Source organism: Delphinapterus leucas, chromosome 13 (genome assembly GCF_059928025.1).
Source record: "Delphinapterus leucas isolate spDelLeu-1000000601 "Yukka" chromosome 13, BTC_Dleu_Yukka2, whole genome shotgun sequence".
In the NCBI taxonomy this organism is placed as follows: domain Eukaryota; kingdom Metazoa; phylum Chordata; class Mammalia; order Artiodactyla; family Monodontidae; genus Delphinapterus; species Delphinapterus leucas.
The window spans coordinates 14211751-14238896 of NC_143141.1; the positions used below are offsets into that span (position 1 = coordinate 14211751).

General features: G+C 35.3%; 1 protein-coding gene across 3 annotated transcripts in view; it reads left to right on the forward strand.

The window, feature by feature from the left end:
* Nucleotides 1-27146, forward strand: part of RNF103 (ring finger protein 103) — a 127466-nt gene that overhangs the window by 50252 nt on the left and 50068 nt on the right. For 2 of the 3 annotated variants that reach the window (XM_022556039.3, XM_022556041.3), the window contains one exon: nt 18591-18651. The exons of the other annotated variant lie outside the window; for it this stretch is intronic. In XM_022556039.3, coding sequence (XP_022411747.1) covers nt 18591-18651 — 61 coding nt within the window. The remainder of the gene's footprint in view (nt 1-18590; nt 18652-27146) is intronic. 3 annotated transcript variants of the gene reach the window in all.

Genomic DNA, 27146 nt, shown 5'->3' on the forward strand with positions numbered 1-27146 from the left:
TTAGGATATATAGTCAGAATTTGCTTATCTGCTGGGTGTGGGATGAAAGTGCAAAGATGATTCTTAGGTTTCTGTTTAACCTCACCGCCATCAAATCCATCATCCCACTCAGTGTTGGTATCATGAACTGAAATTGAGAGAATTCTGGAAAAGAGCAGATTTTTGACAGGATGGTGATGGAGAGGAAGGAACCGCAGAGCATGGTTTTAGACAGGATTCAGGGGATCAGGGAAGACATTAGTAAAGTGTTATCCAGGAAGAATACTTTCTTTTTTACTTCGTGTCCTCAGCAAAACTGTAAGCTTCTTAAGAGCAAGGATCGCGTTTTTCTTATCATCTACTTTTCAGCATAGTGCTGAACTCCCTTAATAAGAGTAAGGTGTCTATCAAATATTTGTTTCATGAAGTAGAGATGGTGAGAGAAAATGCTTACACATTTGAAGATACCCTAATTGACCATCTTCTCTATATCCATCTGACAGTGATCAGAGTAGGCAATTTTTGACCTAAGTTCACTTATATTTGTTGTTTTTGGCTAATTTCTAGTTTTATATATGTTTTAAATCTTGAAGGATACCCAAAGTCTTTTATACAGACATCACCTTCAGGGAGAGGAGCTAGGTAGCTGGGGGTCAAAAGTGGGAGAGGAATTTACTTCTAACTAGATATCTGTTTTAGTCCATTTGGGCTGTTATAACAAAATGCCACAGACTGGGTAGCTTATACACAGTAGAAATTTATTTCTCACAGTACTGGAGGCTGAGAAGTCCAAGATCAAGGAACCCTCAGATTCAGTGTCTGATGACGACCTGATTCCTAGTTCATAGGTGACCATTTTTTCACTGTGCCCTCACATGGGCAGAAAGGGGGATCAAGCTTTCTGGAGTCTCTATTATAAGGCACTAAACTCATTTCATGAGGGCTCTGCCATCATGACCTAATCACTTCCCAAAGGCCCCACCTCCAGATACCATCACATTGAGGACTGTTTCAACATCCCAACTGGGAGGATACAAACATTCTGTCTATAGCAGTGTGATTTGTATATCCCACTCTGATACATGGAATCAACAGTTTCTCCAAGGAGTACAAATTTCTTTTAGTGGGAATGGTATTTAGAAACCAAAATTTAGGTGCTCGTGGTGCTTATTACTACTGGAGTGTTCTTGCTTCTAGGCCTTTTAATTAGAAGAAAGAAATATAGTCTTTAAAAAATTATGAAGGTGATTAGAGACTAGGCTTTTTGAGCCAGCCCTCCTGCTGAAAATAACTAGAAGAGCTAGATTAAAAGTATAACCATTTGAAATTACTGAAAACTACCAAGGTAGTGAAGAATTGCAAAATCAAGATCTGAGAGAAGTGGGAAGCTCAATTACATGAGCCCAGTCATTTGGGACCAGTTTTTCCCCCTAAAGAGATCCTCTAATTCCTCATGCAGTGTTGAGAAACTGAGAATTTGAGGAGAGATTTTGACATCCTGTGGTTAGGGGGTTCAAAAATTGGAGTGCAGGGCACACAAAGGATGAGGGACTCATTTAAGTCCCCAAGGCTTTTGGTTAGAACTCTGAAAGGATACACCTTAGTGGTAATAGTGAGCTGGAAGTAAATCGGCCTTTGCAAAGACTGCTGTCCAGTGTCAAATCATCCCTATCCCTGATTGGATTTATTAAGCTTAATTAATAACCAGTTGTCAGTGTTCTTAGGCTAGATGTTTGCCTGAAGCAAATTAGGTCTTCTCTGGAAGAAGATAACATCATGCAGAGACACGTTCATCCTGTGGGTTTTCACATACAAAGTTCAGAATTCAAAAAAAAAGACATTGATTCATAGGAAATCTTTATGTATCCTGGATACAGGTCTTTATATATTCTGGATACCAAGGCTTTATAAATGCTTTTGTTCCCATTTATGTGGTTACAAATAGCTTCTCCAATTTTCTGAACTTTTTCCTTCCTTTAAATGGTATCTTATGATGAGTAAAAATTCTTAATTTCAGTATAGATAAGAATATCAGTCTGTTCCTTTATGCTTATTGATTTTTGTGTCTTTTTAAAGAAATCCTTTCCTAAAAAAAAAAAAGGAAGAAATCCTTTCCTAATCTGAAATCATAAAGGTATTCTCCTATACTGTCTTCTTAAAGTAACATAGTTTTGCGTTCTGTATTTAAGTCTTCAATCCACTTAATTAATTTCAATGAAGGATGAGAACAGGGATTCAATCATCTTGTTTTCCATTTGGCTTACCATTTGTTTCCACACTGTTTATAGAAAACACACTTTTATTTGTTTTAGTTTCCTGTGCCTAGTTGGCTTGACATGTAGTAGACTCTATGAATGAATTTGAATAAAGTATATATCTTGATAGTGTGAAATTCTCTGTAGAATTCTTATGGTTTTCACAGCATACTGTCTGATTTACAATTTGATTTTTCTTTATACTGTACTCCTTGCTTATGTTCTACTTAACCTATCAATTATAAATGCTTTTTGTTTATTACTAAAACCCTATTGGTATTAAATAAATGTTTGTTAAATTTCCATTTTATCAGTTTTCATTTTCTTGTTTATTGTAGTGATCTTTCCAGTTGTGAGACTTGTTTGAGACAGTTTCTTGAGCTCTTTGTACTGGACTGTATTTTACCCTAACAGAACATTAGATTCACCTGAAGAAATTTTAAGTACTACCTATCATTTGGGCTCTATTACTAGCCCAATTAAATTCGTATTGTTTAAATGTCCCAGGTAACTTCTGTGTGGAGTGAGGTTGAGAACTACTGATCTGGGTCATGGCTGGATAATTTTGGTTATTCCCATTTCTCTTAGGAATTTTTTCTTTCACAAAATCCCTTTCGATTTTGTAAGTTAAAGAAAAAATTTTGACCAGTTTTATGAACCTTTTTCTCTTTGACATTTAAAAACATAGATCTTTGGTGTTTCTGGTGACTGAAATTTTATGCCTCTTCTTCACAACACATATTTTATGCAGTTAAATTCAACAGATAATTATTGAGCATTTGTTTTGTGCCAGGGGCACAAGGGGTTAGTGAATAAGAAAAGGTCTTTGACCTGCTGGAGCCATACAGTCTATAATGTGTATACACATTAATATCAGTATATTAGTTATATATAATTATGTTAGTTTAATATAATTAATGTAATGTTTACAAAAGAGAGGAGGTATAGGGTTCTGCCTAATTATACTGCAAGTGGGTTTAACTTATCCCAGGGGTCACAGAAGGCCTCCCAAAGTAACATTTAAGCTGAGACATGAAGACCAAGTTCAGAAAATATGTTCTTTATTTTTCTGACTATTGCTAACATTTGGGGAAAGCAAGATTTTCTGGTGGTCATGTGAAATTTTTCTATCAGCTAGTTACCACCTTTTATGTAGTTATTAAATTGCTCCAATTCATGCCTCAGGGTTCCAATCGTAGATATAGTTCACCAAGTATAAACAGAAAGTAGAATTTAGCATTTTGGACGTTAGTAAAATGGAGATTGAGCTAATCAGCATTATTGGGAAGATTTGAATTTAGGGCATTTAAAAACTAGTTTCCTTCAATTGTGAGAAAAAATATCTATTTGTTATATCATCCGTTGGGCATATTTGTGTGGGTCTAATTATTCTGGTCTGTTGATATATGTGTCTGTTCTTTGGCCAACTACTCTGTCTTGAATACTGTAGCTTTATATTAAGTCTTAAAGTTGGGTAATGGGGAATCCTCCAGCATTGTTTTTCTTCACGGTTGTCTTGGTTACTCCAGGGCATTTTTGCCTTTCCATATAAACTTTAAAATCAGTTTGTTGATATCTACAGAATAGATTCTGGTGATTTTGATTGGGATTGCATTGAATCTACAGATGAAGTTGGGAAGAACTGATATATTAGTGTTTAGTCTTCCAATCCATGAACATGGAATATCTCTCCATTTATTTATATGTCTGTGATTTCTTTCATTAACGTTTTGTAGTTTTCTACATGTACATCCTATATGTATTGTTAGATTTTTACCCAAGTGTTTTATTGTTTTGTTTGGTGCTATGGTAAATGTTTTTAAAATTTCGGATTCCAATTGTTTATTACTGGTATACTGGAAAGCAGTTAACTTTTGTATATTAATCTTCTGTCCTATGACCTTGCTATATTTGCTTGTTAATTCTTGGAGTTCTTGGAGATTTTTTATATCCATTCCAAAGAATCAACAACAAATATATATAAATATAAATATAAATAAATAAATAAATAAATATATATATATACACACACACACATCAGTTTAATTGTTTTGTCCCAAATTTGTGTACCTCTTCTTTTTGTATTGTATTAGCTAGGACTTCATTACAGTGTTGAATAGGAGTAGAGAGAGATGATATCCTTGCCTTGTTCCTTATCTTAGGGGGAAAGCTTCTAATTTCTTGCCATTAATTATGATGTTAGCTATAGTTTGGGGTGAGGGTGGGGTTGCAGTTTTTTTTTTAATTAAATTGAGGAATTTTCCTTTTATTCAGGTTTGTGGAAAGTTTTTATTGTGAGTATAGGAGAATGGTTTTCCTGTGTCAATTCATATGATTTTTCTTATTTAGCCTATTGATGTGTGGTGGATTACGGTGACTGATTTTTGAATGTTGAACCAGCTTTGCGTACCTGGAATAAATCACACTTGGTTGTGGTTTATAATTCTTTTTATGTAATTTTACATTCAATTTGCTAACGTTTTGTTGAGGATTTTTGCATTCACGAGAGATACTGGTCTGTAGTTTTCCTTTCTTGTAATGTCTTTATCTGGTTTTGATATTAGGATAATGCTGGCCTCATAGAATGAATTAAGAAATATTCACTCTTATATTTCCTTGAAGATTTTGTAGAGAATTGTTATCATTACTTCCTTAAATCTTTGGTAGAATTCACCAGTGAAACCATCTGGGCCTGATACTTTCTTTGTTGGGAAGTTATTAACTACCAATTCAATTGCTTTAGTAATAATAGGCCTATTCAGATAATCTACTTCTCCTTGTGTGAGTTTTAGTAGGCTTTCAAGTAATCGGTCCCTTTCATCTAATTTACCAAGTTTGTGAGCATAGAATTTTTCATAATATTCCTTTATTGTCTTTTTATTCTCCATGGAATCAATAGTGATGACCCCTTTTGCATTTCTGATATTGGTAAACTTGTCTTCTCTCTTTTTTTCTCTGTTCACCTGGCTAAAGGCTTATCTATTTTATTGATCTGTTTAAAGAGCCAGATTTTGGTTTCATTGATTTTCTATTATTATACTTTCCTCCTTTCAATTTCATTGATTCTGTAATTTTTATTGTTTCTTTTCTTTTGCTTGCTTGATGCTTAAATTGCTCTTCTTTCTTTAGTTTCCTGAGGTGGAATCTTAGATTATTGATGTTTAGCTCTCTCCTAATATATGCAGTTAATGCTATAAATTAACTTCCCAATGCTTTTGCTGCACCCTACACATTTTCATAAGTTGTATTTATTTCCACTTTAATTTAATTCAAAATAATTTTAAATTTATCTTGAGACTTTTTCTTTGACCCATGTGTTACTTAGATGTGTGTTGTTTAATCTCCAAAATTTGGGGATTTTCCAGCTACTTTTCTGTTACTGATTTCTAACTTCATTCCATTGTGATCTCACAACACACTTTGTATGATTTCTATTTTTTAAAAATTTGTTAGAGTGTGTGTGTTATGGCCCAGAAAGTGGTCTGTCTTGAGGAGTGTTTCCATGTGAGCTTGAGAAGTCTATGTGTTCTGTTGTTGGACAGAGTATTCTATAAATGTTAATTAGATCAAGTTGACTGATAGTTCCGTTCAGGTCAGCTATATCCTTACTGATTTTCTCTCTGTTCCATTTGTTGATTATCTCAAGGGAGGTTTTGAATTCCCCAGCTATAACATGGATTTGTCCATTTCCCCTTTCAGGTCTATGAATTTTTGCCTCATATATTTTGATGCTCTGTTTTTAGGTGCATGCACACTAAGGATTGTTTTGTTTTCTTATTGAATCCTTAGTTAATGCCTCTGTTGCTCTGATAAGTTTTTTTGTACTGAAGCCTGCTTTGTCTTAATACAGCTACCCTCCTTTTCTTCCTTCCTTTCTTTCTCCCACACTCCCTCTCTTTCTTTTTTCTTTCTTTACTTCATTTTCATTGATATGAAATTTACATAACATAAAATGAACCATTTTACCCTGAACAATTCAGTGGCATTTGGTACATTCATAACATGCAACCACCACCTCTATCTATTTCCAAAACATTTTCATCACTCTAAAATAAAGCCCCGTACCCTCTAAGCAGTTACTGCCTATTCTAATCTCCCTCCAGCATCTGGTGACTACCAATCTGTTTTCTATTCTAATTTCTTATAAGTGGAATCATACAATATATGGGCCTTTTATGTCTGGCTTCTTTCATTTACTACAGTGTTTTCAAGGTTCATCCATGATGTAGCTAGTACTTACTTCCTTTTTATGGCTGAATGATATTTCATTGCATACATATCTCACAACTCATGCATTCATCCAGTGATAGACATTTGAGTTGTTTCAACCTTTTGACTGTTGTGAATAGTGCTGTTATGAACATTCTCATATGAATATTTTTTGAGTACCTATTTTCAATTCTTTTGGGTATATACCTAGGAGTAGAATTTATTTACCTTTTTGAGGAACTCCGTAACTGTTTTTCACAGTGGCTTCACCATTTTACCTTCCCACCAGCAATGTACAAGTGTTCCTATTTCTCTCCTTGCTAACACTTATATTTTTGATTATAGCCAATTCTGTTATTATAGTCAGTATGCTCTATGTGAAGTGGTATCTTGTGGTTTTTATTTACATTCCCTTAATGACAAATGAGGTTGAATATCTTTTCATGTGATTTTTGGCCATTTGTATATCTCCTTCAGAGAAATGCCTGTATATGCCCTTTGCCTGTTTTTTAATTGGGTTGTCTTTTTGTTATTGAGTTGTATGAATTCTTTATATATTTTGTTAGAAGACCCTTATCAGGTATATAATTTGCAAATACTTTCTCCCATTCTATAGGTGATCTTATTATTTTTCTGATAATATTCTTTGATGCACAGTTTTTAATTTTGATGAAGTTCAATATACATTTTTTTTTGCCGTACATGGGCCTCTCACTGTTGTGGCCTCTCCCGTTGTGGAGCACAGGCTCCGGACGCACAGGCCCAGCGGCCATGGCTCATGGGCCCAGCCGCTCCGCGGCATGTGGGATCTTCCCAGACTGGGATACGAACCCGTGTCCCCTGCATCAGCAGGCGGACTCTCAATCACTGCGCCACCAGGCAAGCCCTCTTTTTTTTTTGCTCATGCTTTTGGGAGGTTTCTAATACAAATCTAAAGTTATGATGATTTATCCCTGTATTTTCTTCTGAGTTTTATAGTTTTAGCTCCTATATCTAGGTCTTTGACTAATGTAGAGTTAATTTCTATATACTGTGTGAGATAGGAGAGAGCTTGCTTTTGATTAGTGTTTGCTCCTTCCTTTTACTTTTAATGTTAGTCTTTATATTTACTTTTAACCTTAGTCTTGTAGGCAATGTATAGTTGACTCTTTCTTTCTTTCTCTCTTTCTCTCTCTCTCACTTTCTTGCTTTCCCCTGTCCAGTTTTCACTGAACCTTTCATATGATTTATTTAATCTCATCTATTAGCATATCAATTATGTGTTTTTAAAAAGATTTTAGTGATTGTCCCAGATTTTGAAATATACATTTGTAATTACATTAACTTCAAATGCCATTATACTGTTTCACATGTAATGCAGATACCTTTTAACAGTGTATTCTGTCCATTATGATATTGCTCTCATTCATTTCAGTTATCCATATTCTATCTTCACCCAATATACTGTCACTATTATTACTTTAAGAATAGGAAATTCCCTGGCAGTCCAGTGGTTAGGACTCAGTGCTTTCACTTCTGGGGCATGGGTTCAATCCCTGGTCGGGGAACTAATAGCCGCAAGCCATGCCACACCCCCCCCCAAAAAAAAAGTTAAGAATAAGAAAAAAGATATTTTCTTCATTTATTCTTTCCCTAATATTCTTCCTTTATATATGTCCCAGTTTCTGACCTGTATAATTTTGCTTCTCCCTGAAGAACTTTTAAAAAACATTTCTGGTAATCTAGATCTGCTGTGATGAATTCCTTCAATTTTTGTTTGTCTGATAAAATCTTTACTTCTCCTCTTTTGAAAGATAATTTTGCTGGATGTAGAATTCTAAGTTGGTGATTTTTTCTCCAACACTTTATCTCACTCCACTCTCTTCTTGCTTCCATAGTTTCTAACAAGGAGTCTTTTGTAATTCTTATCTTTGTTCCCCTGTAGGTGAGGTATGTTTTTTCTCTGTCTTTCAAAATTTTCTCTTTGCTCTCATGTTCCCCATTTTGAAATGAGATAACTAGTTGTCATTTTTTGGATTCTTATCCTACTTTGTCTTCTCTTTGCTTCCTTTATCCATGGTTTGGAGTCTGTCATTAATTTTGGAAAGTTCTCAGCTATTATTATTTCATATTTTTTCTGTACTGTTTTCTCTTTTTTTCTCCTTCTGGTATTCAATTATGTGTATGTTACATCTTTTGAAATTGTCCACTGTTCTTAGATATCCTCTTCTGTTTGTTTTCATTCTTTTTCCTATTGCATTTCAGTTTTGCAAGTTTCTATTCAGTGGTTCAGATTCACTGATCTATTCTTTGTTTATGTCTTATGTACTGATGAACTCGTCAAATGCAGTCTTCATTTCTGTTATAATATTAACTTATTTTATAGTTCTAGCATTTCCTTTTGTTCCTTAATGGTTCCATCTTTGTGCTTACATTACCTGTCTCTTCTTGGGTAATGTTTACTTTTCCCACAAGAGCCAGAAAATGTCAATATCTATGTCATATTTAAGTCTGGTTCTGATGCTTACTTTGTCTCTTCAGACTATGGTTTTTCTTGTCTTTTAGAATGCTTTGTAATTTTTTGTTGAAAACGACATGATGTGTGGGGTAATAGGAAATGAGGTAAATAGGTCTTCAGTATGAGGTTTTATGGTGATCAGGCTAGGGGTTTGGCTATGTTAATGTTTGCTGTGGCTATAGGTGCCAGAGGCTTAAAGTTCCTCTACTGTCCTTGTTTTTATTTCTCTTGTTATCTTGGGCATCCACAAAAACTCCTCTTTAGATAGGGCATGCATCTTGCGTCTCTTTTATCTCTAATGCATTGTTATACTGGAGCCCTATTGGTGTGGTGGTAAGGTGTGGGGGACTGGGAGCATTCTGTAATTTATTAAAACTCAGTGTTGTAGTGACCTGTGTCCCTGGATGTGGCGTTCACAAGTGTTTCTTAGCTTCCTGCCCACTCCCAGTGACATAGGAAGACTAGGAGAAAGCAGACAATGTCAGATAAACGCCCTTCTCCAGGGTGAGATAAGGCTCTAGTAAGGTTTGTTTTACTGGAGAATAGGCCTTTTTTATGAAGAACAACACTGTGTGAATATTTCAGAATGGTTACTTTTCTTTTCTCCCTGCCAGAGAAACAGGGGTATCTTTCTTGCTTTTTCACCATGAGAAACTTCTGTGGTTCTTGGAGGTAAAGCCCATGAAAGTTTTGGGGGCCCTAGGAGTTTCATTCTCATGGTAGTCTACACTCATCTACCAGCAATTAGTCGAAATTACCATTTAAATGTTCCTTCCAGTGGTCCAGGTAAGCATATCTCAACTGTCACTCTCTGTATTCACCTCTCTCTCCACATTGCAGGATGGCAGTTTGCCCTATAACCTTGGTTTTCTGTTGAATCAAAGGAAAGTTGTTGGTTTTTTTCCTTGTTTTATGGATGGGAGTGATGACTTCCAATCTGTATATATCAGAGCTGAATCTGGAAGTTGTCTTCACTTTGAATGATATTTTCACCAATATAGAATTTTGGATTGAGAGGATTTTTAAAATTCTCTCAGCACTTTAAAGATGTCTCTCCGTTATCTCCTGATCATAGTTTCTTTTGAGAAGTCTGATGTACTTCTTATCTTCGTTCCTTTGTCATTAATGCATACTTTTTTCCTCTCTAGCTGGGTTTAAGATTTTATCTCTGATTTTCAGCATCTTGAATATAATGTGTTTAGGTGTGTTGTGTGGTGTTACATTGTATTTTTTGTTTGTTTTCTTTTGTTTTTGATATTTACCTTGTTTGGGATTCTCTGAGCTTTCTGCATCTGTGGTTTGATATTTTTCATTATTTTTGGAAAATTTTCAGCCATTGTTTCCTCAAATACTTACGCTCTCTTCTCTCATTTCCTGCTGGGTTACCAATTACACATGTGTTAGACCATTTGTTATTATCTCATAGCTCTTGGATACTTTGCTTTATTTTATTCTTTTTTTTAGTTTGGGTAACTTCTATTGACTTTTCTTCAAGTTTGTTGATTCTTTCTTCAGCTGTGTCAAGTTTTGTGAGCCAATGAAGGCATTCTTTGTGTACGTTTCAGCATTTTTATGCCATTTCCATTTGCAGAACCTGAAAGTTGATGTGACCTCCTATTGTACTTGTGGCTCCTGAGGTTCTTTGCTGTCCACTAACCCACACTTGGACTTTATCAATTTATTTAGAAATTTAACTGAATTTTCTTCAGTTGCTTTTAAGGTGCCTGCCGTCCAGGCTATGCCACAGATGATTCAGTGCTGGTGTTCCCTCTTTTCTTAGAAGTGCCTTTCTTTAGATTTCATGCTGCACTGTTGCCTTGTGACCTGAACTTTTCAACAGGTTCAGGAAAAGTTATTTTGTAGTTCATTCAGCTTTGTCTTACCGTCTTGAGGGCCTTCTCAGCTTTCTATATCTAGGCAGAGATGGAACTCTCCAAATCTTTTTGAAATTATCCCCCCTTAGATTAAACCTTTCTTTAATGTCTTTGTTTGAATCTTTATTTTCTCACTAAGTGCGTATTATATTCTTCTCTGTGTTGTATCATTTGCACATTTCTCTTTCTTGCTCTCATTTTCCTGAGCTGCAACCCCATATATGATATACAGTGATCCTTCACAATGAAGTGTATTACTTGTAACATTGAAGTCTTTTTGCAGAGCTGAAAATACATTTTGCACTAAATCAGAAAACTTGTTATTCTGGTTTGGAAATAAAAGTAGGTAAATTAATTACTATTTTCCCATATAATGAAGACAGGTTGACTTTAGTCTTCAATTATCATCATTTGTCATACATTTTACTTTTTAAAACTTCTTAATTTTAGAAACTGCTGGTTATCACTTACGAAAGTGAAGCAAAATTTGGGTTCACATTGAACTATTTTAAAGTTTTGGGTAGTTGTCTAACAGAGAAGACTGTGTGGCATCTAAAACAATTTTTTTTAAATAGCCTTAATGAATATTCTAATATTACAAGGTAGAATTTTAAAGTATTTATTCCAAACAGGGGTGATTTAAAGCAGCTTCTGAACCTGGACTTTTTTCATAATTCTTTTTTATGTTATATTTTTAATAAGTATTTCTTGAAATAGGTTATATTTGCACATATTATAAAATTCAAAAGGCAGCAAAGTGTATCCTAAATTACAGGAAAAAGTAAATCTCCCTTTCACTCCTGTTCACAAATTAATTCAGTTTCTATCTTTGAAGGCAGCCTAATTTCCTGTGGATTTTTCTGTCGATATTCCATAATATATGATTGTATAGAGACATATTTTTATATCTCTCTCCCTTTTTTTCACCTCCCTCTCTTCCTCCCCTTTCCTGCTGCTTCCTTCTCTCCTTTAGCCTCTCCCTCTCTTTCCTCTTTCTCTCCCTTTAACATATGTAATGTTATACTGTACACATTCTTTACCTTGCTATTTTCATTTATATTTTGAGAATTAATTCCATGGGTAGTCCTCACTGAATTGCCTTTCTCTCTTTAATTAGAATATACTGTTCACTTATGGAAATTCTCTAATGTGTTTAACTAGTCTCCTGTTGATATACATTTAGGTAATTTCTAGACTTTCGCTACTGCAAACAATGCAGCAGTGTGTTTTTACAAAAGTCATTTCACTGTTGCCATTTATTGTCTTAAATTGAATGTTCACCCCTTAATGAACATGAGCAGTTATATAATGTAACGATAAATTTTGAAACAACCATTTTTAAATGACTTTGCTTTCAGTCTTCTAGATTCGTTTAAACAATGGACAGCCTTAAATTAAAAGGCAAATTGTTAAGTAACTGTAATGGTAAACAGATGTAATAAAATAGTTTCTTAATCTCTTTGAATTAGAATTTTTCAATACTAGACATGTAAAACAATACAGAAGACACTGGATGCTGAAGTTGGTATAACATCATAACAACTAATTTAGAGTTTTATCTTTCATCGGGACAGAGTATTCTCATTTATTTGCTTTATATTAGTAAAAGTTTTGAACCTGAACTTACGTGATAAATGTACATTATCATAATCTTTTTTGTATCTGTGGAGTTCCATGTTACATTTATTTGAAGGATTCTGCTACTAAAACCAAGCTTAAAAACCACTGCAGTTGTTCATTCTGCCTAATTTTCAGGTTTAAATTTGCATTGTGAAATTTATACTAGGCATTGTTCCTGGAATTCCAGTAACTGCTGGAAAAAAAAAATTAAACAGATTTAGTGTATCATATACAGGATTAGGAGTAGTTCACTGCCTTATATGATTATTTATGTGTAATAGATGATAAATATTTTTTCTATAAACCTGAAATGAAATAGTTTTATTAAAGTTGCTAGTTCAAACAAAAATTATTTAATCAGGGACTTCTCTGGTAGCTCAGGGGTTAAGAATCCACCTGCCAATGCAGGGGACATGGGTTCGAGCCTTGGTCCAGGAAGATTCCACATGCCGCGGAGCAACTAAGCCCGTGAACCACAACTACTGAGCCTGTGCTCTAGAGCCTACATGCCACAACTACTGAAGCCCGCACACCTAGAGCCCATGCTCCGCAACAAGAGAAGCTACCACAATGAGAAACCTGTGCACTGCAACGAAGAGTAGCCTCTGCTCACCTCAACTAGAGAAAGCCTGTGTGCAGCAGCGAAGACTCAGTGCAGACAAAGATAAATAAATAAATTAATTTTAAAAATTATTTAATCAAACCTGGTCTTGTACCCCCATTCCTTAGTCTGTATTGAAGGACACTCTTTTGCCTAGGTCTCTTAGTGCCTTTTGTTCTTACACAGAGTAAAATGCCATAGCCCCTCCCCCATCTGGATAGTGGATAGTCACATGGTTCCCTTGCAGGTGTCTTCAGGTCTGCTCAAAAGTCAACTCAGCCATTGAAATTTCTTTCATCTTCACGTATAAAGTAATCCTTTTCCAACTCCCCTTGTCCTATTCCTTGCTTTATTTTTCTCCCTAGCACTAATTTTCTGACCTAGTATACATTTACATGTTTATTTGCTTATTGTCTGTCCTCATTAGAATGTAGGTTCATAAGTCTTTATATTGTCTCCTGCTATATCACTAGCACATTGAGTGGTGCCTGGCACATTGAACAGGTTGTAGTGGGTGCTCAGTAAATATTTGACTGTTTGAATGTTGAATTTTCTTTCCTGCTCTTTCTGAAAGTTCTGGTTAGATTATAACAGTGTCTTCATATTTCTGGTGTATCACCTACAGTAATTTTGAGTACCTGTGTTCCCCTTGGACATTTGTAAATCAGTATTTTATATTTTTATCATGAGTTTTAACAGTTGCAAATGGTATGATTTTTTGTATATAGTAAATGTTGTTGTGTTTGAATAGAATTGTTAGGACACTTCTAAAAGTATCACAGTGATTCGATACCTATCAATGTTCATTTAAAACATATATGCACAAGTTCTTATTTATAGTCAGACAGTTTTCATTATTTTTTTCTCTTTGAACGAGAATCTCTATTTTTTTCTATTCCACTTTCTCCTATAGATTTCTCCTAATGTAATACTTTTATGCTTGAAATAATTATACTTGGAACAAAAATATGTAAATACTTTTTATGATAAAAACACTCAGCGAACTAAGAATAGAAGGGAGCCTCCCTAACATGATAAAGGGCATTTATGAAAATTGACAGCTCACCTTATACTTCATTATACATTATAAATTGTGAAAGACTGAAAGCTTTTTCCCTAAGAGCAGGAACAAGACAAAGACACCAGATGTTTTGCTACTAATCAACATTGCATTAGAAGTCCTAGCCAGAGCAGTAGAGCAAGAGAAAGGAATAAAAAGCACCCACACTGATAAGAAGTAAACCTATTAATTTGCAGATAACATGATTCCACAGATAGACTATGCTAAAGATTCCTCGGCACCAGAAAATTAGTTATAAGTGAATTCAACAGAGTTGCAGGTTTCAAGGTAAATATTTTAAAAATCAGTTGTGTTTTTTACACTAGCAATGAAAAATCTAAAAGGGAAATTTAAAAATTTCATTTACAGTAGCATCCAAAATGCTAAAATACTGAGGGATAAATTTAACCAAAGAAACAGTACATTTGTACACTGAAAACTACAAAAAATTACAGGAAGAAATTCCAAGTTTATGAATTGCAAGACTTAACGTTGTTAAGATGGCCGTACCACCAAAGTGATCTGCAGATTCAATGCAGTGCCTGTCAAAACTCCAAATGCCTTTCTTGCAGAAATGGAAAAGTTGAGCCACAAATTCACATGGAATACTACAACAGGTTCCAAATAGCCAAAACCATACTGAGAAAGAAAAACAAATTTGGAGGACCCGCAGTTCAAGATTCCAAAACTTATCGTAAAGCTATAGTAACTAAAACTGTGGTAATAGCATAAGGATAGATGTATAGATCAGTCAATAGAATAGGATTGAGATCCCAGAAGTAAACCCATACATCTGTGGCCAGTTGATTTTCTATAAGGGTGCCAAGATCATTCAGTGAGAGAAAGATAGTCTCTTCAACAAGGTCTGTGACAAGTGGATATCCACATGCAAAGAAACGAAGCTGGGCCCCTGCCTCACTCCATATACAGAAATTAACTTGGATCAAAGACCGAAATTAAAGTCTTTGACCTAAAACTATAAAACTCAGAAAATACATAAAGGTAAGTCTTCATGACCTCATATCTGGAAATGGATTCTTTTGCTATAACACCAAAAGCACAAGCAACAGAAGAAAAAAATAGACAAATTGGAATTCATTAAAAGCTTTTGTGTATCAAAGTACATTATCAAACAAGTAAAAAGATAAACTATGGAATGGGAGAAAATATTTGCAAATTATATATCTGATAAGGGTTTACTATCAGAATATATAAAGTACTCATATAACTTAACAATAAAAAGACAGCTGAATGGATAGAAGACATCAATAGACATTTCTCCAAAGGAGATATACAAATGGCCAACAAACACATGAAAAGATATTCAACTTTATTGATCATTAAGGAAATGCAAATCAAAATCATAATGAGATGCTCTTTCAACAGGTCCAACAGATTGGCTATAATCAAAAAATTGGAAGATAACAAGTGTTGATAAGGATGTGGAGAAATAGGAACCCTTGTACATTGCTTGTGGGAATGTAAAATGGTGAAGCCCCTTTGAAAAAAAGTTGTGGAGTTCCTCAAAAATATAAAATAGAACTGTCATATGACCCAGCAATTTTACTCCTAGGTTTATACCCAAAAGAATTGAAAATAGGTACTCAGACAAATACTTGTATACAGATGTTCATATTCACAGTAACCAAAACATGGAAGCAACCCAAATGTCCGTCACTGGGTGAATGGATAAACAATTTGTGTTGTATGTACACTCAAGGTAATATTATTTAGCCATAAAAAATGTTGATAGGGACTTCCCTGGCAGTCCAGTGGTTAAGACTTCACCTTCCAGTGCAGGGGGTGAGGGTTTGATCCCTGGTCAGGGAGCTAAGATCCCACATGCCTCGCAGCCAAAAAACTAAAACATAAAACAGAAGCAATATTGTAACAAATTCAATAAAGGCTTTAAAAATAGTCCACAGCAAAAAAAAAAACAACTAAAATTGTTGATACATGGTACAACATAGATGAACCTCAAAACCACTATACCTAATGGAAAAAGCCAGACACAAAAGACCACGTATTATATGATTTCTTTTGTATTAAATATCAAAATAAGCATATCAAAAGACATAAAAGCAAATTAGTTTTTGCCAGGGAATGGGAGGGAGGATGGCCATAGGGGAAGATTATTTATAGGTTATAGTGTGTTCTTCTGATATATTGAAAAATTTCTGAGACTATAGGGAGTTGTTGATTGCACAGCATTGTAAAGGCACTAAATGCCCTTGAATTGTACATTTTAAAATGGCTAAGTAGGGCTTCCCTGGTGGCGCAGTGGTTAAGAATCCGCTTGCCAATGCAGGGAACACGGATTCAAGCCCTGGTCCAGGAAGACCCCACATGCTGCAGAGCAACTAAGCCCATGTGCCACAACTACTGAGCCTGCATGCCACAGCTACTGAAGCCCATGTGCCTAGAGCCCATGCAGTGCAACAAGAGAAGCCACCACAATGAGAAGCCCGCACACCGCAACAAAGAGTAACCTCCGCTCGCCACAACTAAAGAAAGCCTGTGCACAGCAACGAAGACCGAAAGCAGCCAAACTTTTAAAAATAAATAAATAAATAAAATTTATTTTAAAAATGGCTAAGTATAGTTACGTGAATTTCACTTAAAAGTATATATATATTTAAAGCTAACATTAACTTTTAAAATTGTATAACCATACAGTTTTAAGTGCTTTAATATTTCATCTGGGTGGAGTTATTAGAGTTGATGAATAATAAATATTTTACAGATTTTGTTAAATAATTTTCAAGTCATTAAAAAGTGAAATTTATTGGAAATACATCTTAAGGATATGATTTTTTTTTTTTTGCTGTACACGGGCCTCTCACTGTTGTGGCCTCTCCTGTTGCGGAGCACAGGCTCCGGACGCGCAGGCTCAGCGGCCATGGCTCACGGGCCCAGCCTCTCTGCGGCATGTGGGATCTTCCCGGACTGGGGCACGAACCCGTGTCCCCTGCATCAGCAGGCGGACTCTCAATCACTGCGCCACCAGGGAAGCCCAGGATATTAATTTTTTAATGCCATTTAGTTCATGTATTCATGGATGAATGCTAAAGTGTTAGCATCAATTCCATTCCTGTTTTATTATTTTTTACCTTAAATCCCACAACCATTGCTTATTATAAAGGTGAACCCTGATCCTCATGATGGGCTTATTGGTAGGATTTCTGGTAGTAATTGCAGACACCAGGGTCTCCAAATGTTTGAATTTGCAGCTACTAGCGATGCCCAGTCATACAGGATGAGGATATCTTTTATCTTTTTGGAAGCCTATCCACAAATTTCTGATAGTAAGATCACCAGGGCTTTGGAGGTGGACTGGTGGATTGCAAAAGCTGGGCTGTGTGACCACCACCCTTCACACAGACACCGAGGTCCATGCCAGCAAATTGCTCCTTGTCCAGAAGCAGAACCAGTCCCAGTAACTTGTAGCTGTATTGTAGCTGTGCGTGGTTGGATCATCTCTGGGGGTAACCCATTCACCTAAGGAGCCAGTGTGCCATGGCTGTGGTCATCTTCTTGTGTCTGAAGGGCTGCGCCAACTGCAGAGGGTCCTTGGATGGCATGGCTGTGATGCAGAGAAGACAGCCTCATCGTGAGGAGTCTCAACTAGAAGAAAGCCCTATTTTATGTTTTATTAGACTCAAATGATGAGAAACATTGTTAATATAAATAAGTAGATGGTAGTGGAAAGGATTTTTCTTTGTCAGTGTCACTTAGTTTTTTGAACTTCTGTGTCATATGCCAAAAAGCAATAATTGATTAAATGTAAAATTTAGTTTTAATGATTTATTAGCTGATAACTCAGATTTTCCTTCATTTTTGAAACTGAAGAATTAGAAAGAAATGCATAAGAATTTGGTAATAATTAGAGTCATTCACTACTTTTTCAACACCTGTAGCAGTATTTCTAGTTGGCCCTATGTTTAGTGCTTCAGAGGTTTTTGCCTCTCAGGGAAACCTATCATGGTAAGAAGAGACACATAGGTTAGAGGAATATATTTCTTTTGTAAAATGAAAAAGTGTAATTGTTAAAGGGGAGAAGGAGAAGGTGAATTCTTATCACATAGGCAGAGAAGTTTTTTTTTTTAATAATTATGTATAGAAATTGAAAATCTTCTGATGCCCATAAAACCTTTCTATGCCCATGGCACCTCATGAAAAATGTTTATATACCTGCAGGGTACTGAACTTTCTTGGGGAGCTTGTATAAAGTGCTTCATACTGCCTTCAGATAGGAATCTTTGAATAGTTTGAGACTTCTATGTACTGTGAATAAAAAGATGGAAAAAAGAACACAGAATTTGGTCAGAGAGGAAAAAAAAAGAATTTGGCCCTAAGGCTGTTTCTTTCAAAATAGATTTATATTATTTCTAGCTTGTGTCAGGAATAAATGTAGAATTAATATAAAATTCTTTAAAATGTGGTGAATTGGGGATATTGACTTCTCTTATAATTCCTTTTGTAAAATTTTTCCCAGGTGAATGAATGGTCATTGAAGATAAGAAAGGAAATGAGAGTTGTTGACAGGCAAATAAGAGGTAAATTATTATTTTACATCTCCTATTCTTTATCTTGGTGTATTTTGCATTAGTTCATAAAAGTAAACTGTATCTACATCTATAAAACATAGTTTATATTAATTATTTATGGCTGCCCTAATTATTTGCTTTCTAATTATAGTAAGAAAAACAAGATATAATCAACTCAAAGATCTTTACATTTGATAAGAACTAAAATCTTTCCTCCAGCCTGGCATTGAGCTATTCAAGGGGGAGAAGCCATGTTCATTCATCTGTGATTTCCTAGAGTCCAGGTTACTGTTGGAAACAAAGCAGGCGCTCACATTCTGTGGTAGACAGAATAACGGCCTCCCAAAGATGTCCACGTCCTAATCCCCAGAACCTGTGAATATGTTACCTTACATAGCAAAAGGGAACTTGCAGATTTGATTAAATTAAGGATCTTGAGGTGGGGAGATTAATCCTGGGCTATCTGGGTGGGCTCATAAGAGTCCTTATAAGAGGGAGGCAGTATGTTGAGAAAAAGTGAGAGAAAAGGAGATGTGACCACAGAACCAGATGTTAGAGTGCTATGCTTTGAAGATGGAGGAAGAAGACACAAGCTAAGGAATGCAGTTGACCTCTAGAAACTAGAAAAGACAAGGAAATGGATTCTTCCCTGAAGCTTCCAGAAGAAACACAGCCCTTCCAACACCTGGATTTTAGACTTCTTTTTTGTTTTTGTTTTTTAAAATTTATTGGGCTGTGCTGGGTCTTAGTTGCGGCACACAGGATCTTCATTGCCGCATGCAGGATCTTTTAGTTGCGGCATGCAGGCTCTTAGCTTGCGGCATGTGGGATCTAGTTCCCCAACCAGGGATCGAATCCAGGCCCCCTGCTTTGGGAGCGTGGGGTCCCAACTGCTGGACCACCAGGGAAGTCCCAATTTTAGACTTCTGATCACTACAATTAAAGAATAAATTTTTGTTGTTTTAAGCCATTTGGAAAAAAAAAGTAAAGAAACCTCTTCCTACTTACAAAGAAATGGTTTTATGGAATTCAAATTAAATAAATTGTATGTAAGGAATGCAGTTCCATTTTTGCTACAGTTTATCTTAGCATGGCTGTAAATTGAGCAAAATATGTTTCTAAATAAAGTTGATTATTGTTGAGTACTACTTAAAACTAAGGTGACTTGCAAAGAGTAACATTTAAAACTTTTATGATTTTTAACACTTTCATGATTGGAGAAAAATTAATAACAGAGGTATCACCATATCACTCCTTTTAAAAAAGAATTAGAATAGCAATATAGGGGTAGGGAAGTAAAATGTATGAACTATTAGGTATAAAATAAGCTACAAGGAAAAAAAAATAAGCTACAAGGATATATTATACAACATGGGAAATATAGCCAATATTTTATAACTGTAAATGGAGTAAAGCCTTTACAAATTGTGAATCGCTGTCTGTACATCTGTACAGATAGTAACTTGTACATCTGTAACTTATATAATATTGTACAGCAATTATACTTCAATTAAAAAAATAAAAATGAAAAAAATACTTGTAAATAAGATATTCCAAAAGTAAATAAATAAAAAATAATTACAGAGGGGAATTACATTCATAGCCATGATGGAGTAATGGTTATGGATTTGAGCTTGCACTCCATTGTAAATAAAGAAAAAACTGGACAAAAGCTGTGAAACATCTGTTTTCAAACATTGGATCACTGTCAGTGCAGGATTTTGATCAGTGAGAAGAGAGAAGCAAAAGGAGAGAGCCCTAATATGGTCCTCATTTTCTGCCTAGGGAGACTTTCAGAGTCGTAGCTGTGGAAGGAGATTCCAAGCAGAGTGTGGTGTTCTCACTGAATTGAGGAGGAAGAGACTAGGGTTCAGGGAGGCTGCAGTGGCTGGAACTTGTGGGGCAGAGTATCAGAACAAGAGCAATATCCAAAGAAAAAGCTGTAATATCCGCACAGGGTCCCATTGAGTCTTTAGCTGACTACTAAGCTGTGCATACTTAGAATGAGATTTTAGGAGGCTAGGCGAAGAACAGTTACTGGGGACAGAACAACTACCAGGAGGGGGCTATAATATAAGCTAGACAGTTCCCAGAGTTAACAGAGGATTGAGAGATGGTAGAGTTCTGACCAGACACAGTAAAGAGACTTTGTTGAATATCTGGGGCATTCAGTAGAGACTGCAGAAGGGTCATGCCTTAATATTAAGGTGAAAGTAGCCCTAGCTTAAAGGCTACCATATGCCCACACCAACGAAGCTTAAAAGCAGATCTGTTACTGTATAGCACAGGAACTCTACTCAGTGCTCTGTGGTGACCTAAATGGGAAGGAAATCCAAAAAAGAGGAGATATATATATATGTAGAGCTGATTCACTTTGTTGTACAGTAGAAACCAACACAACATTGTAAAGCAACTATACTCCAATAAAAATTAATTTAAAAAATAAAATAAAAATAAATAAAAATTAAAAGAAGTCTTGAAAGCTGAACTACCAAAATAAAGCTGAACATTCTTTAAAGCTCTTTAAGGCTGAACTACCAAAATTGCAGATACCCCAAAATGAAACATTTAGAGTGTTCAACATCCAATGAAAAGTAACTAGGAAAGTGTGACCCAAAATCAAGAGAAAAATCAGGAAATATAAATAGACCCAGAAAAAAAATAGATGATCAAATGAATAAGCAGACAGGGATTTTAAACAGCTATTATAATATGTTGAGGGATTTAGAGGAAAACATAATGAACATATGTTTCAAAGGAAAACATGAACATAATGAAGAGGTAAATAGAAGATATTGAAAAGAACAAAGTAGAACTCAGATGAAAGATCTAGAATAAAGTGAAGCAAAATGAAAGCTTCACTGAATGGGTTGAACAAGCAGATTATACACTACAGAAAACAAGATCAGTGAAATCAAAGATAGTAATACAAACTATCCAAACTGCAGTACTGAGAGAAAAAAGTAAAAAAAAAAAAAAAAATCAAATGATCCAACATGTAATTTGAGTCTCAGAAGGAAAAGAGTCCAGAAAGGATCACATGATATAATAGCTGATGAAAACTGTAAAACCACAGATCCAAGGAACTCCAATTTCAAACGGGATAAACACAAAGAAAACCTTGCCAGGACGTATCATAAGCAAATTACTGAAAGGTAACAATAAAGAGATAAAACAGTCTGAGGAAAGGGTAATGATTAAAATTTTATTATCAGAAACAATACGAACCAGAACATCTTTGATACAATAAAAGAAAAATACCCACATTATCCTAGAATTCTGAGTCCAATGAAAACAGCATTCAAAGGTGAAGTAAAGATACTTGTATACAAAAGCCAAGAGAATTTGTTGCTAGTAGGTCTACAGTACAAGAAACGTTAAAGGAAGTTGTAAGCTGAAGGAAAATCATACCAGATACAAATTTGGATTTACCCAGAGGAATGAAGCATGCTGGAAATTATAAGTATGTAAGTAAATATAATGTTTTTCTCTTTTAAGAGTTTCTTTTTAATAATTATTGACTGTTTAAAGTAAAAGTAATAATATGGGGCATAAAACATATGTAGAACTATGACAATGTATGACAATAATAGCACAAACAATTGATTCATGTCATCTTTAGAAACCACATAAATTCAGTTAGTGTCTCACAAACCTTGTTTATTCCTGTTTTGTGCTTTGCTTATTGTATACCTTCTCACATCCATAGCTCATTTATCTGGTTAAATGATGTTCAAGCTCTGTCTTTCTCCTCATGGTTCCTGTTATTTCTCATTCATAGCAATTTATTAGTTAGCTAACTAACATGATATCAGAAAAATAATAGTGGGTTTTGGAGTCCTTACACTACCAGATTTAAACCATCACTGCTATCAATTAGCCACCTGTCCCTATTAAAATTCTTTGAATCTCACAGAACTGTACTGACAATTAAATCTGTGAATGTATGTAAAATGTTTAGGACAGTACTTGGCATATAGTAGACAATTTACTACATTTATGGTGATACCAAAAAAGGAGGGTGGGGGTTACTTTAGACAAAGTATAACTTTGAAATAATGTGATTGCTTTAAATGTTACTTGCATATGAAGGTTTACCACTGAAACACTTCCAAAGTCTTTGATTTGTTTTTTTGTGTGTTTTTGTTTTTTTTCTTTTTAGATTACATAGCTTTATTTAGTCTTCGATTTCAATTTTATTTCTTTATTTTTATACAGCAGGTTCTTATTAGTTATCTATTTTATACATATTAGTGTATATGTCAATCCCAATCTCCCAATTCATCCCACCACCACCCCACCCCCTGCTTTCCCCCCTTGGTGTCCATACATTTGTTCTCTACATCTGTGTCTCTATTTCTGCCCTGCAAACCGGTTCATCTGTACCATTTTTCTAGATTCCACATATATGTGTTAATATACAATATTTGTTTTTCTCTCTCTTACTTACTTCACTCTATGACAGTCTCTAGGTCCATCCACATCTCTACAAATGACCCAGTTTCATTCCTTGTTATGGCTGAGTAATACTCCATTGTATACGTGTACCACATCTTCTTTATCCATTCATCTGTCAATGGACATTTAGGTTGCTTCCATGACCTGGCTGTTGTAAATAGGGCTGCAGTGAACATTTGGGTGCATGTGTCTTTTTGAATTACAGTTTTCTGTGTGTATATGCCCAGTAGTGGGATTGTTGGGTCATATGGTAATTCTACTTTTAGTTTTTTAAGGAACCTCCATACTGTTCTCCATAGTGGCTGTATCAATTTACATTCCCACCAACAGTGCAAGAGGGTTCCCTTTTCTCCACACCCTCTCCAGCATTTGTTGTTTGTAGATTTTCTGATGATGCCCATTCTAACCGATGTGAGGTGATACCCCATTGTAGTTTTGATTTGCATTTCTCTAATAATTAGTGATGTTGAGCAGCTTTTCATGTGCCTCTTGGCCATCTGTATGTCTTCTTTGGAGAAATGTCTATTTAGGTCTTCTGCCCATTTTAGAATTGGGTTGTTTGTTTTTCTCATATTGAGCTGCATGAGCTGTTGATATATTTTGGAGATTGATCCTTTGTCTGTTGATTCATTTGCAAATATTTTCTCCCATTCTGAGGGTTGTCTTTTCGTCTTTTTTATGGTTTCCTTTGCTGTGCAAAAGATTTTAAGTTTCATTAGGTCCCACTTGTTTATTTTTGTTTTTATTTCCATTACTCTGGGAGGTGGGTCCAAAAAGATCTTGCTGTGATTTATGTCAAAGAGTGTTCTTCCTTTGTTTTCCGCTAAGCGTTTTATACTGTCTGGTTTTACATTTAGGTCTTTAATCCATTTTGAGTTTATTTTTCTGTGTGGTGTTAGGGAGTGTTCTAATTTCATTCTTTTACATGTAGCTGTCCAATTTTCACAGCCCCACTTATTGAAGAGACTGTCTTTTCTCCATTGTATATCCTTGCCTCCTTTGTCATAGATGAATTGACCATAAGCGTGTGGTTCATTTCTGGGCTCCCTATTCTTTTCCATTGATCTGTGTGTCTGGTTTTGTGACAGTACCATACTATTTTGATTACAGTAGCTTTGTGGAATAGTGTGAAGTCAGGGAGTCTGATTCCTCCAAGTCTGTTTTTTTCCCTCAAGATTGCTTTGGCTGTTGGGGGTCTTTTGTGTCTCCATACAAATTTTAAGATTTTTTGTTCAAATTCTGTAAAAAATGCCATTGCTAATTTGATAGGGATTGCATTGAATCTGTAGATTGCTTTGGGTAGTATAGTCATTTTCACAATGTTGATTCTTCCAATCCAAGAACATGGTATATCTCTCCATCTGTTTGTATCATCTTTAATTTCTTTCATCAGTGTCTTATAGTTTTCTACATACAGGTGTTTTGTCTCCCTAGGTAGGTTTATTCCTAGGTATTTTATTCTTTTTGTTGCAGTGGTAAATAGGAGTGTTTCCTTAATTTCTGTTTCTGATCTTTCGTTGTTAGTGTATAGGAAGGCAAGAGATTTCTGTGCATTAATTTTCTATCCTGCAACTTTACCAAATTCATTGATTAGCTCTAGTAGTTTTCTGGTGGCATCTTTAGGATGCTCTATGTATAGTATCATGTCATCTGCAGGCAGTGACAGTTTTACTCCTTCTTTTTCAATTTGTATTCCTTTTATTTCTTTTTCTTCTCTGATTGCCGTGGCTAGGACTTCCAAAGCTATGTTGAATAATAGTGATGAGAGTGGACATCCTTGTCTTGTTCCTGATCTTAGAGGAAGTACTTTTAGTTTTTCACCATTGAGAATGATGTTGCTGTGGGTTTGTCGTACATGGACTTTATTATGTTGAGGTAGGTTCCCTCTATGCCCACTCTCTGGAGAGTTTTTTTCATAAATGGGGGTTGAATTTTGTCAAAAGCTTTTTCTGCATCTCTTGAGATGACCGTATGGTTTTTATTCTTCAATTTGTTAATATGGTGTATCACATTGATGGATTTGCATATATTGAAGAATCCTTGCATCCCTGGGATAAATCCCACTTGATCATGGTGTATGATCCTTTTAATGTGTTGTTGGATTCTGTTTGCTAGTATTTTGTTGAGGATTTTTGCATCTATATTCATCAGTGATATTGGTCTGTAATTTCCTCTTTTTGTCGTGTCTTTGTCTGGTTTTGGTATTAGGGTGATGGTGGCCTTGTAGAATGAGTTTGGGAGTGTTTCTCTCCTGCAGTTTTTTTAGAAGAGCTTGAGAAGGATGGGTGTTAGCTCTTCTCTAAATGTTTGATAGCATTTACCTGGGAAGAAATCTGGTCCTGGAATTTTCTTTGTTGCAAGATTTTATATCACAGTTTCAATTTCATTACTTGTGATTAGTCAGTTTATATTTTCTATTTCTTCCTGATTCAGTCTTGGAAGGTTATACATTTCTAAGAATTTGTCCATTTCTTCCAGGTTGTCCACTTTATTGGCAAGAGGTGCTTGTAGTAGTCTCTTATGCTTTGTATTTCTGCAGTGTCTGTTGTAACTTCTCCTTTTTCATTTCTAATTTTATTGATTTGAGTCCTCTCCCTTTTTCTTGATGAGTGTGGCTAAAGGCTTATCAATTTTGTTTATCTTCTCAAAGAACCAGCTTTTAGTTTTATTGATCTTTGCTATTGTTTTCTTTGTTTGTATTCCATTTATTTCTGCTCTGATCTCGATTTCTTTCCTTCTACTAACTTTGGGGAGTTTTTGTTCTTCTTTCTCTAGTTCCTTTAGGTGTAAGGTTAGATTGTTTATTTGAGATTTTTCTTGTTTCTAGAGGTAGGATTGTATTGCTGTAAACTTTTCTCTTAGAACTGCTTTTGCTGCATCATTTGGATCATTGTGTTTTCGTCGTCATTTGTCTCTAGGTATTTTTTGATTTCCTCTTTGATTTCTTCAGTGATCTATTGGTTACTTAGTAATGTATTGCTTAGCCTCCATGTGTTTGTGTTTTTTATGTTTTTTTCCCTGAAATTTATTTCTAATCTCATAGCATTGTGGTCAGAAAAATGCTTGGTAGGATTTCAGTTTTCTTACATTTACCGAGGCTTGATCTGTGAGCCAAGATGTGATCTATCCTGGACAGTGTTCCGTGTTCAGTTGAAACGAAAGTGTAATCTGCTGTTTTCGGATGGAATGTCCTATAAATATGAATTAAATCTATTTGGTCTGTTGTGTCATTTAAAGCTTTTGTTTCCTTATTTTTCTGTCTGGATGATCTGTCCATTGGTGTAAGTGAGGTGTTAAAGTCCCCCACTATTATTGTGTTACTGTCGATTCCCTCTTATAGCTGTTAGCAGATGCCTTGTGTATTGAGGTGCTCTTGTGTTGGTTGCATATATATTTATGATTGTCATATCTTCTTCTTGGATTGATCCTTTGATCATTATGTAGTGTCCTTCCTTGTCTCTTGTAACATTCTTTATTTTAAATTCTGTTTTATCTGATATGAGTATTGCTGTTCCAGCTTTCTTTTGATTTCCATTTGCATGGAATATCTTTTTCCATCACTTTCAGTCTGTATGTTCCCCTAGTTCTGAAGTGGATCTCTTGTAGACAGCATATATACGGATCTTGTTTTTGTATCCATTCAGCGAGCCTGTGTCTTTTGGATGGAGCATTTAATCCATTCACATTTAAGGTAATTATCGATATGTATATTCCTGTTACCATATTCTTAATTGTTTTGGGTTTGTTTCTGTAGGTCCTTTTCCTCTCTCGTGTTTCCTACTTAGAGAAGTTTCTTTGGCATTTGTTGTAGAGCTGGTTTGGTGGTGCTCAAGCTTTTGATTTCTCCATCAAATCTGAATGAGATCCTTGCTGGGTAGAGTAATCTTGGTTGTAGGTTCTTCCCTTTCATTACTTTAAGTATATCATGCCACTCCCTTCTGGCTTGTAGAGTTTCTGCTGAGAAATCAGCTGTTAACCTTATGGGAGTTCCCTTGTATGTTATTTGTCATGTTTCCCTTGTTGCTTTTAATAATTTTTCTTTATAT